The sequence below is a fragment of the Aquila chrysaetos genome, chromosome 4, assembly GCF_900496995.4.
Source record: "Aquila chrysaetos chrysaetos chromosome 4, bAquChr1.4, whole genome shotgun sequence".
Taxonomy (NCBI): Eukaryota; Metazoa; Chordata; class Aves; order Accipitriformes; family Accipitridae; genus Aquila; species Aquila chrysaetos.
Window position 1 is genome coordinate 24,506,495 of NC_044007.1, and position 19,026 is coordinate 24,525,520.

General features: G+C 36.5%; 1 protein-coding gene across 2 annotated transcripts in view; it reads left to right on the top strand.

The window, feature by feature from the left end:
- STK3 (serine/threonine kinase 3) overlaps positions 1-19,026 on the top strand; it is a 144,711-nt gene that overhangs the window by 80,748 nt on the left and 44,937 nt on the right. The window contains exons 9-10 of one of the 2 annotated variants that reach the window (XM_030011545.2): positions 2,779-2,971; positions 13,559-13,734. In XM_030011545.2, the coding sequence (XP_029867405.1) occupies positions 2,779-2,971; positions 13,559-13,734 (369 nt within the window). The remainder of the gene's footprint in view (positions 1-2,778; positions 2,972-13,558; positions 13,735-19,026) is intronic. The other variant, XM_030011546.2, reaches the window with a different exon arrangement.

Sequence of the window (19,026 nt, forward strand, 5' to 3'; positions counted from 1 at the left end):
CAGAGTTAGCTGTTTTTATTGCTTGATTCTTGGAGCTGTTTTCATAAACAGGATGAGAACATGACACTTCAGCTTTAATACCTTATATTTTTTTCCTGGTTAAAATTGAGATTGTGTTTGTTTTTATTTAATCAGTGAGTTTACCTTTTCTAACAACAGATCAAAAGTTCTACATCAATATTTATGAACTGTAAATCATGAATCAGAATTTGTACAAAGGAATCGCTTTCATCTCATTTAAATGTGCACTTACATAACTTGGATATACTGGATATTTTTATGTAGTTACTTTTTCGGATCCAGTATAGTCTACTGCTGTGTTAGCTAAATCTCATATTTGTGAGAAATACTGGAATGATATAGTTCTGGAAGCAATCTGACTTAAACCACAAAATTAATCATTCTGGGGCATGCACAGGCCCCGGAAAAGTTTTATATTGCTTTTTCTCAGTACCTCATTCCAGATCCAGGGAAAACACTATTGATCGAAACTGTCATGTACTTCCCTTCTTGGGACAACTATTCTGTTAGTACTGAGGTGGGCTTTTGTGATCCTTAGTCTTCTAGGTACTAGAAGATAACTGTTCTCTCTGCCTAGAGACAATAGTAAGATAAAGGCTTTGACACTCTTAGACTGGAAAATGAAATGCTATTCTTCAGAACAAATCGAAATACTTGATTTGACTAAAGAAATAAAATATCAATTTTTTTAATGAAGCAGAAGATAAGAAAATGGTTACTTAGGACTCCATTTCATATTTTTAGCCATCACTTCTTTTCACTAACTTATAAAATACAACTTTTAAGCTTCAGGAAAGTGTTTCATTTCTGATTTGGGTTTTAGTAAGTTTAGGACCATATGCACTGCAAGTGGATATTAATATTATTCAAGTAAATCTGTAAATCAAATGTAACTGTGCCTTAAACTCAGGGATTTGCCTGCCTGTATGTTAGAGATGCCACATTTGTGGCGCTTAATAGGAGAAATAGCAGTACATAGCGAGTCAGTTTTGCATTGTTTTGCAGTACTGAAAGAAGCATTTGGAAATAATAACTTCATTGTTCTGGCACTTTTAAGATGCCATGCAGAAAGGCACTTGTGGACTCTACTTTCTGAGTACTCTTGTTAGGAAGGGGAAAATATAACTCGTAGAAAACACTGGGGTTAGCAAGAACATTGCGGGGCGGGGGGAGCAAGGTAAAGAAAATTAAAGTTGCCACCAGGAGGAGCAGTACCAAAATACTCTCATTTATTTATTTACTGGCAGTCCTCTAGTACTGTAGCTGTAAACTATCTGTATCTTTGGGATATCATAATTTTTTTTAAGGGTAGGGTACTAAATATAGCGTATTAGAATGCAACTAAAAAACCCAGAAAGAATGCCCATGAAGAACTTTAATATAATCCAGAAAATAATGATTCTTTTGACATTTGACATTTGAAATTTTAATCACAGATTTAGGACTGTATCCTCATTTCAGATTGTTATGCTATTAGCCAGACTCTCTGAATCAAAATTAGATCTATTTTTGTGCCTCTGAGTTGAGACATAATAGAATAGTTTTCAGGAGCTGGTGTATTGGTATTATTGCTAACTACAATTCGCTGTATCTGCTTAGACCAACCATTAGAGAAGCAGGCACTCAGGCAGTGTAGCTGGCTCATGCACATATATTTATACGAGAGGCAAATTGTCTGCTGTGTCAGGGAATAACAGGAAAGGAAAGGAATGAGTTCAGTGAGAAACAGAAAGTGCCATACCTTGTAGGGTCTTGTATTTAAAATTTAAAAATTTGACATAGGATGACTTCACAGTGATGGGTATTATTTCTTATGTAATCAACAAGGAGAATTTTTTAATCCCCCCCCCCCCCCCCGTAATAGGTTTTACTGATACAGAAAATGTGTATAGTCCATTACATTATTCCTCAAATGCTGTGATGTTGTATGTATAATCTAAATCAGGCTTTGGAAAGCAGTGGAATTTCCCATAAATGTTTTCAAATATAGGTAGTCCAAATTAATTTTGTAATTCATTAACTGGATTGTCATTAGTTCTCTGTTTCACATTCCTGGCCCATTATTGTCACCGATTCAAAGTGCTACTGTATCTCTTCATTATATTAGCTCACCTACCCGTTTACCTGTAGAGCACATACTTAACCACTATTTTTCTACATAGTATCAACAAGTAATTTTGCTCACTCTTGTGACAGAGATTTTTAAAGAGAACTAAATACTTGAAATAAGCCAAGTTGATTTTCTGTTTCTGAGGTGGACTTCCAAAACTGTTTTGGAGGATTGTTTACTAGCTAAATTGAATGGGAGTCCGTCATCTGGGTACTGGGTGTAATGTAAGATGCTGGGCGTAATACTTTAGTTAAGGGTGATCAGCACAACTCCTTGGTGATAGTCCATTGCAAAACAACCAAATCACTTTCTATAATTTGTGGTACTGATATGGAACCCAGGGAGGTATAGTGGCTCATGAAAATCACTGCGATATTCAAAACTGGATACTGATGCAAAGTGGGTGTGTGGGCCACGTTGCTGTTATATCCACCCTGCCATACATCTGTGAGAAAGAAGTTTTTATTCTTCCTTTATATGGAACATTTTTCATTTTTTAATTTATTTTAAAGTTTTAAACCTGAAAGTCTAGCAGTACAACTAGGTCATGGGAACATATAAAACTAATGAATAAGCATTTAAATGATTGCTTCTTAACTTTGTTTATTTAAATTATCTGCTGCATTCTGGCAAATGTTTCTCCATAGGATGAAGATGAGCTGGACTCTCACACCATGGTGAAGACTAGTTCAGAAAGCGCTGGTACCATGAGGGCCACAAGCACGATGAGTGAAGGCGCTCAGACAATGATTGAACATAACAGTACTATGTTAGAATCAGACTTGGGGACCATGGTAATAAATAGCGATGATGATGAAGAGGAAGATGGGACCATGAAAAGTATGTTGTTAATTTACTTTCCTTTTCTTTTAATAATATAATGTTTTCTCATACTGCATGAGAACTTTCTATCATCAGTGGCATTTAAGTGTCAAGTTCTGTGGTTAAAACAAGGGCAGAAGGGTATTTGTGTCTCTAAGCACTCTCTATAGCTTGTGGAGAAAAAGGTGAATATAGTGGGAGATTCAAAGCAGAAGCCTGGTTTTGGTGCTTTGCTAAGCCTCCCTGGAGGACTCTAAAATTAGCCTTCTGTGAATTGTCCTTTCTACTGCTTGTCTCTTGCTTTTTGCCTCCTGTCTCACATACACTTGGACCAGTTCCTTGGAGCGAAACTGGAGTGATGTGATTATGCGAGAAACTGCTGCTTCAATAAGAGTGGTCCTGGGAACTCATCACGACTCTTCATGGGTTCAGCAATCGGTACACATCTTGCTGCAAAATTGTTTTGTAACTTATGATCAATTAGCAGATTTCTATTTTGTGAGTTATTATTTGAACATTTGTTGGAGTATAATTCAATAATGCTTGATTTAAGGCAATGGTCAAAACCTAAGTATGTTGAAACATAAGTAAAAAGTCTAAATTTACTTAAGCAGCATGTGAAGGAGTACGTAACAAAGAGAAAAAAATTGCAAATATTTTGAAGTATAAAATTATAAGTTACACTGAAATATGTATAAATACGTATTTGTTACATAGTTAACTTACATACTGATGTGCTCATTATTTGGCTGAAGACTACTGCAGAATGAGGCCCACTGAATTTAATAGAATTATTTGCTTTTGCTTAAAATGGGCAGCATCAATAGATGAATCCAACTCAAGCTATAGGTGTCTGGTTTCATGAGGCACAATGTAATGTTTAACCCCAGGCAATTGTTTGGGTGGCAGGGGGAGGTAATATATAAAGCTAATGTCTCAAGAGTGGAAATCAGTGCCAAATAAATAACTTTGTAGAACGCTTTATAGCAAACATACAAGTTGTATTTGTGTTTGCACATATACACCTGATGTGATTTATGCGAGATTAGCTGGAAGTGCAAAGCAGGAATATGTTTTCTTTGCTGTTTAATGTACAGCAAATTAGAAGGAAGGAGGGGTTTTCTTGATTTTTTTGTTTGTTTGGGGGCTTTTTTGTGGTTGGTTTTGGTTTATTATTGGTTTTTGTTTGGTTTTGGTTAGGTCTTTTTTTTTATTGTTCTCAGCAATAAGGTGGCAACCATACCTCTTGATAAGTGATTAGTTTAAGTAGGATGATTCACCTCATGAAGACGCTCAGTATGTCCTTTGATTTGTTTTTGTGCTGAAACAGTATTTACCTATTAAACTGTGAGGCTAATGGAGGGTTAGTGCAAGTGATCTTAAACTCATCAATTTCAACAAGTCAAGGAAAGGACGAGTGGTGATGTAAAAAAAAAAAAGGTGGAAGATATTACAAGAAAATTTGGAGTAAAGGATAAAAAAATAATTCTTAGGGTGGAAGTATTATGAAGTAGGGTTTAGTGCAGTTTTTATGCAGCCTGTCAAATCACTTCATTCTTAATAAACAAGTTCTATATAAGTAGTATACCAAATTGCACAACACTATCCATGTAGCTTTTTTATGTGCTGAGAGGAAATACCTCTTAGTATGCCAGACAGATCAAAAAGTGTCATTAGGTTTGCACTGCAATCTCTTTATCTGTGTCCTGTTTGTCTGCTATGTTGCTGGAGACAAATGTACTGTTATTTTCAATTTTTAATTGATTCCAGTAACAGTCTGTGGTTAGAAAGGGAATTACCTTTCTCTACCTTGGCATTTAGTCAGTATAATTCTTAAACCCATTCTTCCTTCTTGTCAAACAAGAATATATAATCTTTGGGACAGCAGGCTTCTTTCCCTCCCTCACCCCATAGGTGACTCTCTTGAGACCTGTAACTCTAGTGAAGGAAAGCCCACAAACTGAAGGTAGCCTAATGGCAAGTGATGGTTTCACCATTCAGCTGGCAGGCAACAGGTTTGATTCCAGTACTTACTTGCAGAACGTTCTTGTATTTTGCCTGAGACATGCATTGATTAAAAACTAGAAATAATTCAAGAATGGGACCTCTCCATCTGTCAGCTGAAAATAAATATAATTCATGTCCACTGTAGCTGGTCCTCCTCTGGTTCTGTGATTCATGTGCTGTTGGCTTAAACAGGAGCAATAGCAAGGGTCCTAAATAAATGTCATCAGGGAGGGACATACAAATCCTTGCTTTCCCTGAGAGGCAGACGTAGATTTTGTGCTTCTTTGTGTTGACAAAGACACAAGATTTTGGAGATTGGTTGCTTTTCCCAATATACCTTTATAGGCAAGGTGGGCACTTTCTACATGTTCATGTGATTTGATTATAATAAATCAGAACAAGTACCTTAAAAGTGCTCTTTGATACTTCTGAGTAATAGAACATTGCAAGCAAGAAACTTGGAGAAATAAACTTAGTGAACTAGGGAAGAGAGATTTCATTTCCTTCCTAGAGACACAAAATATTTATGACAAACTTTTTGTTTTGTAATTGCTCTAGTGTTTAGTTTCAGGTTTTGTTTCCTTCTGCCTTTTGTTTCCCTGCTCAAGGACAAAATAAGAAACAATAATAAGTTTTTATTTATAAGTGCCCATGCTTAGAGGCCTCTGGGAGCCATGACAGAAAATAACTAAAACCATATTTTTTTCACAAATAGGGAATTGTGCCTGGATAAAATTGGGATTTGGAACAAAAAGAGGCCTGTCATCCTACCCCAACATAGAATATACAGCCTAGCAATAAACAACATTTATGCCTTCTTGCTTAGTATGCCTGTGCATGCTCTGAGCAGGGACTATATGGTATGTACCCGGAAGGAGGAAAAGAAATGCAGAATACAGAGAGGTGAAAGGACAGAGCTTAACTTTAGGAGGTTTACCATGGAGTGGAAGAAAGAGCGGGATTGATGGAAGGTAGTACTGCTTTCGTTCAGCTGCCTGGATTGTTCTTACTTTCATGTAGAAGCTTTTTCATATCTCAGTTCAGAGACAAGTGTTCAGACCTGCTTCCCCACATTCCTTTTGTGGCTTTTTGGCAAGGCTTGGTGTTAGGGCTTTCTGGTGCAGCAAGAGTACTTCTGACTGTTCTCCTTTCTCCTTTTCATTAACACTCTCCCCTCTTCTTTTTTTTTTTTTTTTTTTTTTTCTTCCCCTGTTAAATTTGTGTTTGCCATCTGCTTTGGGCTGGAAAACAAGTTGCCTCTTCTTGCCATTTGGACTTATTCTGTGTATCTAGCTCAGTGTATAGTATCAGTATTCAGTGAAGCTTCTAGATAGTTCATGGTTGGTAATGAATATATTAAAAGAGGACAGTGAACTAATGAGGTGGCATTTGACAGATAGAATATAGAAAAGGGGTCAGGTTTTTACTTTATTATTGCCCTGTAAGACATGATGATCTAGGTTTAGTCAGTATAATTTTTAAACACATTCTTCCTTCTTATCAAACAGAAGAATATAATCTTTGGGACAGCAGGCTTCCTTCCCCTCCCTCCTCCCCCATAGGTGACTGTCTTGAGACCTGTAACACCAATGAAGGAAAGCCAGCAAACGAGGTAGCCTGATGGCAAGTGATGGTTTCATCATTCAGCTGGCAAGTGACAGGTTTGGTTCCAGCACTTACTTGCTGAACTTTCTTGTGTTATTGTATTATGGGATCCTTGATTACAGCAGGACATGCAGTATGCTGTAGAACCTACATTTTGAAAGGAGAATTCATGAGTTGGTTTTGTTGTTGTTGGTTGGTTTTTGGTGGGGTTTTTTTGTTTGGTTTTGTTTTGGGTTTTGGTTTGGGTTTTTTTTTTTGTGTGTGTGTGATTTCAGTGCATCCAGTGTAAGAGATTGTGCCATACTGTAAGTCAGTCTCCTCTATGATAGGAAGTGGATGCTTGGGTAGCTCTGGAGTGATGCTTTGTAACTCTTAGAAAGGCCTAAGTCCCACAGCTGGTTTTTCAGCTGAAAAGCAAAAGCTATTGATACGTGACTTGTAACAGTCTATGACGCAGGTCCTACAGGAATTCAGCAAGCAAGCTTAATTATGGGCTGGTTTCAGTGGGGCTGTAGCCTGGGCATTGATTTTTCATGGACATAGTTTTGTTCAAGCATGTTTACTGTGCCCACGTTAAGACTGTTTGCTTGATGGCATATGCAGGTGTACTAGTGCTTTACTCCTGTATCTATAGAAAGAGATGATAGGTGTTTCCAAGCCTATTCCAGTCCTCGAGCCCTCTCCCTGTGGTTGGTGATAAAGTTGTTCATTTATGCCACGAGTAGTGGTATCTTTTACAGATGGGATTTTTTTTCAAAGAAAAACATCCTGTTGGCAATTCTGCTTCAAGAGCTGTTGCAAAATGCTAGCTTAACATGGATTTTCTTTGTTTTGCTGAAAGCAGAAATAAAGTATAACTCAGCTGGAATGGACTAATGGGTTTATAACAGTAGTGTCATTGGATATTTTTTCCTTTTCTCCAGGAGGTGGAAAAATAGAACAAAATTTATTAAACCAGTTTTACAATTCTCATTCTCAGGAAGCAAAGCAATGTTTTGTGCAGGAAACTCTTTTCCCCATAAAAAATTCTTTAAACAAGTTCACACTGTTTCAAAAAGTCTGTGAAGGCTTTAGCTGATTGAAAAATATGTGGATTTTTGTCCTGGTTTCAGCTGGGATAGAGTTAATTGTCTTCCTAGTAGCTGGTACAGTGCTATGTTTTGAGTTCAGTATGAGAAGAATGTTGATAACACACTGATGTTTTCAGTTGTTGCTAAGTAGTGTTTAGTCTAAAGTCAAGGATTTTTCAGCTTCTCATGCCCAGCCAGCAAGAAGGCTGGAGGGGCACAAGAAGTTGGCACAGGACACAGCCAGGGCAGCTGATCCAAACCGGCCAATGGGGTATTCCATACCATGTAACATCACATCTAGTATAGAAACTGGGGGGAGTGGGCAGGGGATCGCCGCTTGGGGACTAACTGGGTGTCAATTGGCGGGTGGTGAGCAATTGCACTGTGCATCATTTGTACATTCCAATCCTATTATTATTACTGTTGTAATTTTATTAGTGTTATCATTATCATTACTAGTTTCTTCTTTTCTGTTCTATTAAACTGTTCTTATCTCAACCCATGAGTTTTACTTCTTTTACCGATTTTCTCCCCCATCCCATTGGGATTGGGAGGAGTGAGTGAGCAGCTGCGTCGTGCTTAGTTGCTGGCTGGGCTTAAACCACGACAATTTTGCATTTAAATGCCAGTTGCAATTATTTCTGATAAATAGGTATATTATAAAACAAACAACCAAAAGACTGAATGAGGCCTGAATTTGAATGAAGACTTGGGTGTATAAGTCATTGTGATGTGAAAACTGCAAACTCGGTAACCACTTTGTTCCACAGCTCTCTGTAGTCAAGCATTTCGTAGATACAACCTTTGATAGACTCCCAGCTGCTCTGGCCTAAGGAACTAGTGGTCTGGTTTCTGCTGATGCTTCCTTGTGATTCAGAATCTAAGTAGACTGACCTCTAATTCTCTGAGGTGGTTGTCTAACAGGCATTTATTAGCAGCTGAACTTGCCCGCTCATAAAATACAGTCACAGTTTCTGCTTAAAATATGGCTGAAGGAGGTGGCTGTATCAACCTTCTACATGGTAGTTCACTGTTAAGTGTGCTTGCCTGGACATTGAGGTCAAAATTCTAGGCTCTCTTCAACCTTATCGTATTCAAAGCTGTCTCCCGTTTCCCAGGAGAATTACTGCCACTGTGTTGTAGGCCAACTTGTGTGGTAAGAAAGTAGCGGTAGGAATGTATGAAATATAAAGCCTAAGTAGTATACATTGTTGTATAAGCTGTTGTAGCCTTTGTAGTAGAGGTGATAGTCCAAATAATGTTAAAAGCTGATTGCAGTACAGCTTCTCGCTCTAATAGTGGCAAAGCAATGTATTTTGAGGGAATAAAGATACTGACAGGATCTTCATGGAAGCACTGCCTGATCACCTAACTTCACCAAAGAGGCAGCAGCCGGACATGTTCCTCAATCAAGTGGCAGATGGAGATCCCCAGGATGGGGAAGGCTGTGGAAGCTCGTGGCGTTTGGCAAAAGGAGGAAAGCTTTCCTCTGTAGATTTGGAGCTGCAGAAGAGGTCTGGTGCCCCAGTAGTAACAGAGCAAGAGAAAAACTTAGAGACTTCCCATAGGAAATTGTAAAAAAACCACAAACAAACAAACAGAACACCACCACCACCACCACCTGCCCCCTCCCAGGAAATTGTAGTGGGAGACTCGCCCTTGTAGGAGATGGATGCCCTTATCTGCTGACCTTATTTGCTATCTAGGAAAAGTTATTTCTTGCCCAGGGCCCAGTCCCACAATGCTGAAAGACTGCCAGGGCTTGTCCAGTGCTTAGACTATTGTCTCCTGCTGCCCATCCATGTGGGCATGCGTCAATGATACTGCTAGAGGAGACCTTGGGAGTGACCTCGAGAGTAACTCTAGGGTTGTGAGGGTGTTCTTGATCATGATGGTGAAGGGAAAGCCTTGGAGGAATGGATGGATCCTATGGGTCAACACTTGGTTGTGCCTCTAGTGTTGTTGGCAGAGGTTTGACTTCGGTGATCATGGGGCCCTCTTTGAGGATCAGAGACTGCTGTGGATAGACGGGTTCCACCTGACGAAGTAAGGCAAAAGTGGTTTTGGCCAACAAGCTGGCCCTGAGTTAGCCAGACCAGTATGGGGGAACGTATACATGGCTCAGCCCAACATAGAGTATAAAAACTTAACAATTAGCAGCAGAACTTTTAACGGATTTAAAGTCAATTTAGTATTAATATAATACTTTTCTGTTGCAAATACATCACTACAAAAGCATTTTTATTTATAGATTACATCAATTTAATTTGATCAAAAACATGCAGGAGAATGGAATGTGCATTCCTTCTTATTTTGAAATGTGTATTTAGAGGTTTTTATTTTAGTTATGATATGTTTTTGAAACAGAGTTGGTGGTGTGTTATATCATTGCCTCATTCATTTTATCCAGCATACTTTTTGGAAGAAATTCTCTTATGTAACTATTTGGGGACATCCCCATTGGCTATATTCTTATCAGGTGTATTGCTGAGGTAGAACGTATGTTTTCAGTGTCCATGGTGGTCTCTGCGTTCCATGGCTTGCCAGAAATTTCTCGGGTTGCTGTTTTTATTGTGGCTTTCTTCCCAAAGCCATCTTGAAGTCCTGCAGTGGGCAAGTCTAGGGTTGTTAAGAGACTGATATTCTTAAATGTTGAAACTGTGGCAAACATTTTTAAACATGATCACCTTTTACTGAAGAGCAAAGAAAAATGGGAAGAACTGGAAAATCCAAATCCTCCTAGAATGGAACAGTCTATTGTGCAATAGGTTTTCAGTGCAAGTGTGGAGTGATACTGATTGTGCTGCAGATTTTTTGTGGCAAATATATGGCTTGTGTAAAAAGTAACTTACTGGATAGTTGAGTGAATTAATTGTCCTTAAAGGAATCTTTATGTATTGTACTTGTAAATTTTGTGATTCTTGAAAGACAGTTGACAAGATACTGTTACTCTGTTGTTCATGAAATTTAGAAGTGCTTTCAGACCAAACTGATCTTATAATAACCTTACATTTTGCAAAAAAAGTGTAATCCACATCAGTTTACTCTGGCATAAAGAGCCTCAGTGTTTTATAAAGTCAGTACAAAAGAGATAGGAGCCTTCACAGGGCCTTTAAACTAGTAGGTATCAACCTACCCCATTTTCCATGAAATATTAACTAAACTTGTTTGTGTTAGGTTAGCTAGAGATCTGAAAAGACTCTCTTTTTTCCTTTAATTATTTGTAAAATTAAAATAAAACCTTAAAAATAAATCTTTAAATATATCATTCATTGTTTTTACATTGGGGAAAAAACAAACAAATCTTGAAACACCTTTGGTCCCATTGTTTTGCAGGCATAATAGTTCTGGTTTTGTGTGTGAGTTTTCATGTTTGCAGTGGAGGTAAGCAGCTCTTGTTCTTTTAAGTGGGTTAACTAACTATATACTAAATTGGAATCAGAAGTGAGTTCTAAATTCTTATTTATCAAAACAAATAGAACAAGTCCTCAAAGTGTAAAATAAATGTACTTTGCTTGTTTTCCAGTAATTTCAGTCCTGTTGGCCCACTTTCCTTATTATGCATTTGATAGCAAGGAATTTGGAGGGGTTGGTTTGTTTTACATATGTAGGCAGTCTTCTGTTACATATATAAGGAAGATATTTATAAATAGCTCTGAAACTTAAGAGCAGTGCTTGGAAAATCTTTAGTATTTTCTGTTACATGAGAGGAGGGAGACTATCTTACCTGTAACGGGCCAACAATTTGGTACTTAGAGTTTCTAAGAGACAGTGGTAATCTTCTTGTTTATAAGTATGTCTCAAGGATGAAACATAAGTACAACCATTTCAGCAGAAGAAAAAAATTGGTTGTGAAAGGCCAGCAATGTGGTGTCCTATCTTTTTGGTACAAATAATTTCAGGGGTTTTGGGCAGTGATCAACAAGTAATAAAAAGTTTGTATTAAGAAAATGCATGGTATTTCTGTTTTTAATTCCACCTCCTTCATACTATTACCTTCCCTTGGATCTGTTTTCTAAACCTATGGTTTGCTAAAGTTTAGATTCTTCAATTTTTGCCCTTTAGTGCTTATTTCTGTAGTTATTTGGCATCCCTGCTGTTTACTTCTCATCCCTTCCTCAGTCTCAAACTCCAGAGATCCAGAAAGCTCACTCAAATGATCTTCAGTTCAGTGGGGCAAACTTGGGAGATTCTGGAGAAGAGGTATCTGCTGTGTGGTCTGTTAAATTCAACCTGGAGTTTAGTTCACTGAATGTTTTTGTTATGGTCGTGGTTGTCATTAATTAAAAGATGAGTAGAGATAACTATGATCTGGGATTCGAAAAGAATATTAGAAAAGAACATGGCAACAACTGAGAGAAAAATCAGCTAAAAAAAATGCGAGGAGGAAGTGTGTATGGAAACATGGCAGACTAAATGGAGGGATCATCGTGAAGTTGAAGAGAAGCAAGCAGAGTCAAGTACAGTAAAGCCTAGAGCAAGACAATAGAAGAACACATTAAAAAAGCCAGAAGAAATCTTACTAGAACAGAATAATGTAGAAAAAGCAGAAAGAAAAGAAGAGGTAAATCAACATGCTATAAAAGATGGTAGTACAAAAATAAGCATTCATGAAAAAAATAGGATGCTATTAATCTTGCATTAAAATTAGAATGAATTAAGAAATCTTTAAACAGAGGGAATGGGAAGAGATGATGAAATAAGAGGTGAAAGAGGAGGGGGGGAAAATAACCACTTAATGAATTAATAAAAACAAATGTAAAGCCAGATAAGAAGATCAGCAAGTCCTAGTGATCATGTTAAGCACAAGCTCAAAATATATTTCCAGTTGTTTACCTTTTCACTTGTTAAAACAAGTGGTTCAAATAAAAATTCCTAATTATTTTATTATGCTTATAATTAAAAACTACAGCTCTGCCTGTGGGTTATTTTTTGATTTTGTTGTTGTTGTTGTTGTTGTTTGTTTTGGTTTTTTTCCAGCTTAGTTATTTGTGTCTCTCATCCTGTTTCATATTTTACTTGTGGAAATGTATTTCATATTGCTCTATGTAGAAAGTGTTACCCTGCAAACAAGTACACGTTTCATGAGTCAGTGCTATGCAGAATATAGTCTCTGAGGTGACAATTATGTAGAACTACTAAAGCATTTCTTATGTTTTATTTATTGTTCTATTTTGTAATGAATTTGCTTTGAAATCCCACAAATGAAAACAAATTTCAGTCATTTAGGGTTGTAGATTTTTTTTTTTACATTTAGTTTCATGAAAAGGATAATACAATGGGAGTTCACACTGATTTCGATCTGTTTCATAAAGCTTTTGCAGCTGCGTAGATGATGACAAAAATCCCCCAGGGTTTCCACACCATGGAGATAGGGTGCTTTGCAGCCATCTGTAGAGTATGATTTCATAATTTGCTGAGAAACCTCGTTGGCAATGAATTTAATTAAGCGGTGTCTAGACACAGTTTGTGTGGTTGTTTTTTGCAAGTTCTTTTTCTAAATAATTTTTAAATTTCACCTTTGGTGAAACTGATGGAACTCTGTTACTTTCCTGCAAGTGTGTACCAGGCCTTGACATTAGGGGCATTCAGCACCCAAAGGGATGCTTAGCACCTTGTGTTATTCAGTCTCTATAACAACAAATAGATATCGCATGAAGTAACTTCTAATATTGTTTGTGTGTGCAGCTCTGAAATGTGTTGAACATTTCTCCACATCGTATCTTGCTACAAAAATATCATTCTTTGGCTATGAGCTTTTATGCCAAAGATCCTCAGGGGACAAACGGAGGCTTGCACCACATACAGATGACTGTATTAGTTTCTGTAAAATCCAAGAAAATTAATAAATGGAGTTTATTTTATAGTGCAGTAAATATTTAAATAATTGAAACTTTTTTTTTCTTTTTTTCTTTCAACCAAGGAAATGCTACTTCACCGCAAGTTCAAAGACCTTCTTTCATGGACTACTTTGATAAACAAGATTCCAAGAATAAAAGCCCTGAAAACTGTAATCAGAACATGCATGAACCTTACCACATATCCAAAAACGTTTTCCCTGATAACTGGAAAGTCCCTCAAGATGGAGACTTTGATTTCGTAAGTACATTTTTATTGTTTACTTTCTTGCAGGCTGTTTATTTTAGATGTGCCAAAAATAGTTAAACCCTTTCTATAACTATGTTAATACAAGTAAAATAAGTAAACTTTCAAGAACACTGTCCAATTATCTAATCTTAATGCCTTATTCTGGTTGTTGAAATAAGTACATTTGCTCAATGCAGGACCTTTTTAATGAGGAATGGTATGTGACATTATGAATATATTTCTTTGTAACTACTTTTTTTTTTTTAAAGTATTTTCGGTTCTTTATGTGTTATAACAACTTTAAAATTTGACCCAGTTCGATTTAAAAAAAAAAAAAATATTGCTGCAGGCATGGAATATTGTCATGTTTGCTGAGTAACTCAGTAAAATGATAAGCGTTTTAAACTAGATTGGAGCCATTTAATCAATCTCCTTGGAGATGGTTAAGATCACCTACTGTTTTGCACAAGCCAGCTTGTTGGTACTATTCCAGTAGCGCACATCTCTCTGCATAGAACTATTCTATCTAACACCAGTCTCTCTGTTTTAGAGTGGGGTTTTCCACCCTCCAAAATATGTGTAGTTTATTTCTTTTTGCCTATGTTGCAAATTATAACAAGGGCAAGAAGAAAATGTTCCTAAGTTACAGGTTGCTCTTAAAGTGAAATAAATAATTACTGTTTAGAGACTTGTAGATAATTATACCTGGTTTTCACCTTTGTTAATTTTTTTAACATGTTTGAATGAAAGAATTTAGCTTATCTGTTGTAGATTAAACTTGTTCTTAACTGCAGTGCAGTAGCTAAATATGATCACATGGCACCTTTTTGAAAGTACACTTGGGATTTGGAGAAAAATGTTGTGTTTAATTTTAGGTGACAGCTGTAGGTGTGGGATTTTTTTCCCAGTTTTCACTTACTGCATTTCTACATAAAGCTGACTCTTAAATTTAAGCTACTGGAGTAAAGCCAGTTAAATAGCACAGTACAAGCTGTTGCTGCTGGAGAGTTTTGGTTAAGTTGGATTTTGGTTTGGGTGGGGTTTTTTTAGGCTTTTTTTTTTTTTTTTGACCATAAAATGCAATAGTCATCATCCTGATAATTGACTAACAAAATAATTATTTGCACTATTCATTGGAAAATAACTGGCCGTTATTTAAGTGGGGTTATGATAGTGGCAATAACATTGCCCTTAGAACACTTTAAAATTCATCCTATTTTTTCCATTACTTGTTAAGAAATGCAAGCAAAAACTATTATTCTTGTAAATGCTAAGATCCGGATTCTGTAAGTGCGTGTTCATGAATAATTCACACATGGATAATCCTGTGGAACTTGTTGACGTTGCTTGTACATATGAAGTTGCCTTCTTGAAATTGGAATTTGTCCTAGAACCAAACCCGAGGAGTTCTGATCTTCAGAAACTTAACTGCTGTCTGTGTTGTAGACAGACTTTCCTAGTGGTCTTAGACTGGCAAGTCAAAGACTTCAGAATCCTAGAATCATAGAATGGTTTGTGTTGGAAGGGACCTTTAAAGGTCATCTAGTCCCGCTTCCCTGCCGTGGGCAGGCACATCTTTCACTAGTCGCTCAAAGCCCTGTCCAGCCTGACCTTGAACACTTCCAATGACGGGGCATCCACAACTTACCTGGGCAACCTGTTCCAGTGTCTCATGGAAGTTACATGATGTGCAGTTTGTCCTTGACTTCCTAAAAAGGCAGTGTTGTAAGGCTTGTTGCTACAAAGTCATTCTGCTTGAAGACCAAATAGGATTTTTAAAAAAGTTAATAGCTATTTGCATGGGCAGTGTATGTAGTTGGTGAGGTGGGGAGGTGGAATTTTGTTTTAAGCATGACGAAAGCCAAATACATCCATAGATAAGTCAGCCTAAGAAAGAGTTTAGGAAGACTTCTCAATAATGGATGTACTGCTTCAGAGTAGTCCACTCAAGAATACATTTCTCTGAAGCATCTGGTACCAGCTGATGTGACACAGGATATTGGTTTTAACAGCCTGCTGGTTTGAACCATAGGCAATTATTATTTATTTATATATTTAAGAAGCACTTCTATTTATATTTGAGACAGCGAGGGGCAGTATTGGTAAGTGGCCTGCCAGAGACTTTCTGAAAGGATAAATCAGTGGGCAGTATGCATAATATATTGTCTGCTCTTTGTGAGATCAACATGAATGTTTTCAGTTGCTGACATGAAGTCTTTAAATGATGCATGAAAGGGATAGATAATGGACACTTTTTGTACTAAATAATTCCATTCTATTTTGTTTGGAATTAGCCTTAATGGGATATAGAAAAGGGTAATACAGTATACAGTAAATGCTGAGAGTCATAATTTTATTTAAAGAAGGGATTGATACACTAGAACTAAAAAATAAATGATCAAAATCTAACTTAACGGTAATATATTCTAATAGTACTCCAACTTTCTGTGTAAAAGAGGAGGGATGCTCTGCAAGTTGGAGGTCACCAAACTCATTTGCTGAATAATACCGTTATTTTTACTTAACTGTATACCCTTATAAGTTGTACATTGCATGCTAGTGCTGGCAGCCAACAAGTGCTTTACTTGTAAGCCAGGGCAGAATGACAGTGCCATGCTAATTCAAGTGTATCAAATGGAAAGACTTAGAAGTTTATTAGTGTTTGTGTCTGTTACAGCATAAACTAGAGAAGCAGAAATGCCATTGAGGTGGGAGGGAGAAGGGAGAAGGAAATAAAAACAGTCCTTATAAAATACTGCAACTAATCAGTTTGCTTATTTCTATGCCTAAGGTGAGACCTGCAGAATTGGGAGCTAATTCTTGTGGCAAATGGCATATTTGCTTTAGGTCGCAGTGATATTTTATCCTATTCCTAGTATATTTTACTGTTTGATAAAACAATACATAGTTATTTTATTTGTTTAAATGTACAAATACATGTACTGCAGATATAGCAGTTAGTCTTACACACTTTCTGGTGGTTTTAGATAATGTAAATAAATGACACGGGAAACTTTTCTCATAAGATGGATAAATGAATGTAAAAAATAATGCAAAATGAATTTAGCATTAGGTCTGGTTTGAAAGTTTTTGTGTGAGCATAGTTTTCTGCCCTGATGTAAATGTTTTAAAAACTCCTTGCCAATGAAAATAGAAGACTTTTCCAAGAAAGTAAGATGCTTTGGTCATCAATCTGAGCTTTAAAACCAGCAATTTTAGCAGCATTTTTTCTCCTGTAAGTACACATTTATGCTTTGTTTTTCACTGTTAAAGTACATCTGTGTTGAAATGCAAAAGCTGATCTTATTTCTTTTTCACTAATGCCATATCGGAATTTGAGATCCATCTCTGACTGTTGGTCCTGTGGGCCTTCAGTTCTGTGATCAATCTGTTCTGGTTGTTGATGTAATGTTCCATAACTGATGAGGAAAAAATTGCCACTGCAGACCTTCAAGTTTTACATTGTATTGAATCAGGTATATTGCAAATAACTTTTAACCAGACTTAATTCTGGTATCGTCACATTGAATATTACATTATTGCAAATTTTTACCCTGTTATGTATGCTTCAGGACTAAGGTACCGTTTTTCATGCATAAGAGGTGTTTAGGGGTTTTATACTACTTTTCTTCTTACTTTTAAAAAAACCACACCAAACAACCCCAAACATTTTTGAACGTTGTCTTTTCTGTGACTAGGAATGTATATAGGGTTGCTTTTTTTTTGATCTTTGTTTTCAGTTATTTTGTTGTGTATTTTTGTTGTCTCATGATAAATTCTGAAAACCAAAAGTATGGCGCTTTTATATCAGTGAATCTTAAGGAAATGTATTTCTGGGGAAGTACTTGTAAATGTTTTGCTTTGTTTTTTTCCTCTTCAGCCTTTGAAATGGAAGTGTTGAAGCTCTGATTACAAAAACCAAACTAGTGTTTATTCAAACTTCAGCTTTTATATTAAACGTTTAATATATATTTCACACTCAAGGATCATTGTGGATTTTCGTTTTCAATGAATACTATCAGACTATAGGCAATTCTTTTACACATTTTCATTATTTTTAAGGGGCATGCAGCAGATAGCAAAATTAAAGCAATATTTTTAGCCCTAATTCTGTCACTTTTACTTGGGGTTAAGTGATGTTCTATTCACAGGAAACCTTGATGCCACTAAGTCTAATCAAGAAGATACTACTCACTGTGAGGAAAAGCGGCATAATGTCTTTAAATAAGTAAAGATGCAGTAAAGCTATATAGAGTATGGATATGATATTCATAGAAATGTTAATGATGCATGGTATAAGCAGCTTTTTGTAAGGAGGCTTGACTGTTTAACAGGCCAACTTTTAGTCTTAGTTCACAAGTCAGCAGTTTGGATCAGAGTGCTGAATTAGAGCAAGTGATATGTTTGTTTTGACCGTCTAAGTGACCAGTCCTTTTAAGAACAGTTGTTTTTTTATAGATATTATGTATTCGTATGACCATGTTGCCATTATGATAGCTTTGTGCTTTCTATGGGATTTGTTTTTGTCTTCCACAGTTGAAGATTTTGTGATATTTTGTGTAGCATTTATCACATTTTTATGGGCATTATAGAAGATAGTTTTCACCAAAAAAGGTGAACTTTCAATAAGGAAGAAGTGCTCGAAATTTTTATCATGTGGGAAAAACAGGTAAATCTTAGCTTGCTAGATTACTGTGCTATGTGGATGTGTTGTTAAATAACCTGCTGCTTACATTTTTACTGTATCATGACATTTTACATCTCATTAAGATACAAAATTGCTGTGTAAATCCTTCTACCCCTTAGTAATATGTGTTAGCGTGAGACACGATGTTAACAAAGGATTTACATGAACTACAGTGAAGTGCTATCTAATTGATGATAACCTGTGAATTAACATTATTCAGAGTAAGTTGCTAAACTTCACTTACACTGAGTGAATATATTATTTCATTTTAAATGAGTAATTTACTTTTTGTAATGAGATGATAAAATGTAAAAAGGCAAATCTATTTATTATAGCAATGCTAGGGTAATGATTTCCGTCTTTAGTAGAATTATTTCCAAACAGGAATGGTATCCAGATTGTTAAATATTAAACAGTGAACATGTAGATCATGTTTTGCAGTATCTGCAGTATCATGTTTAAGTAGATGCATTTTGGGTGACTTAAAGATTCTGGAATAGCAACAAAAATTCAAAAAGCCATCTGTTACCCTAGGCAGAATATTTCCCTAGGTTTCAACCAGAACGAATACATTAGAATATAATCATTGTGAAATAATAGTATTGCAGATAGTGAGC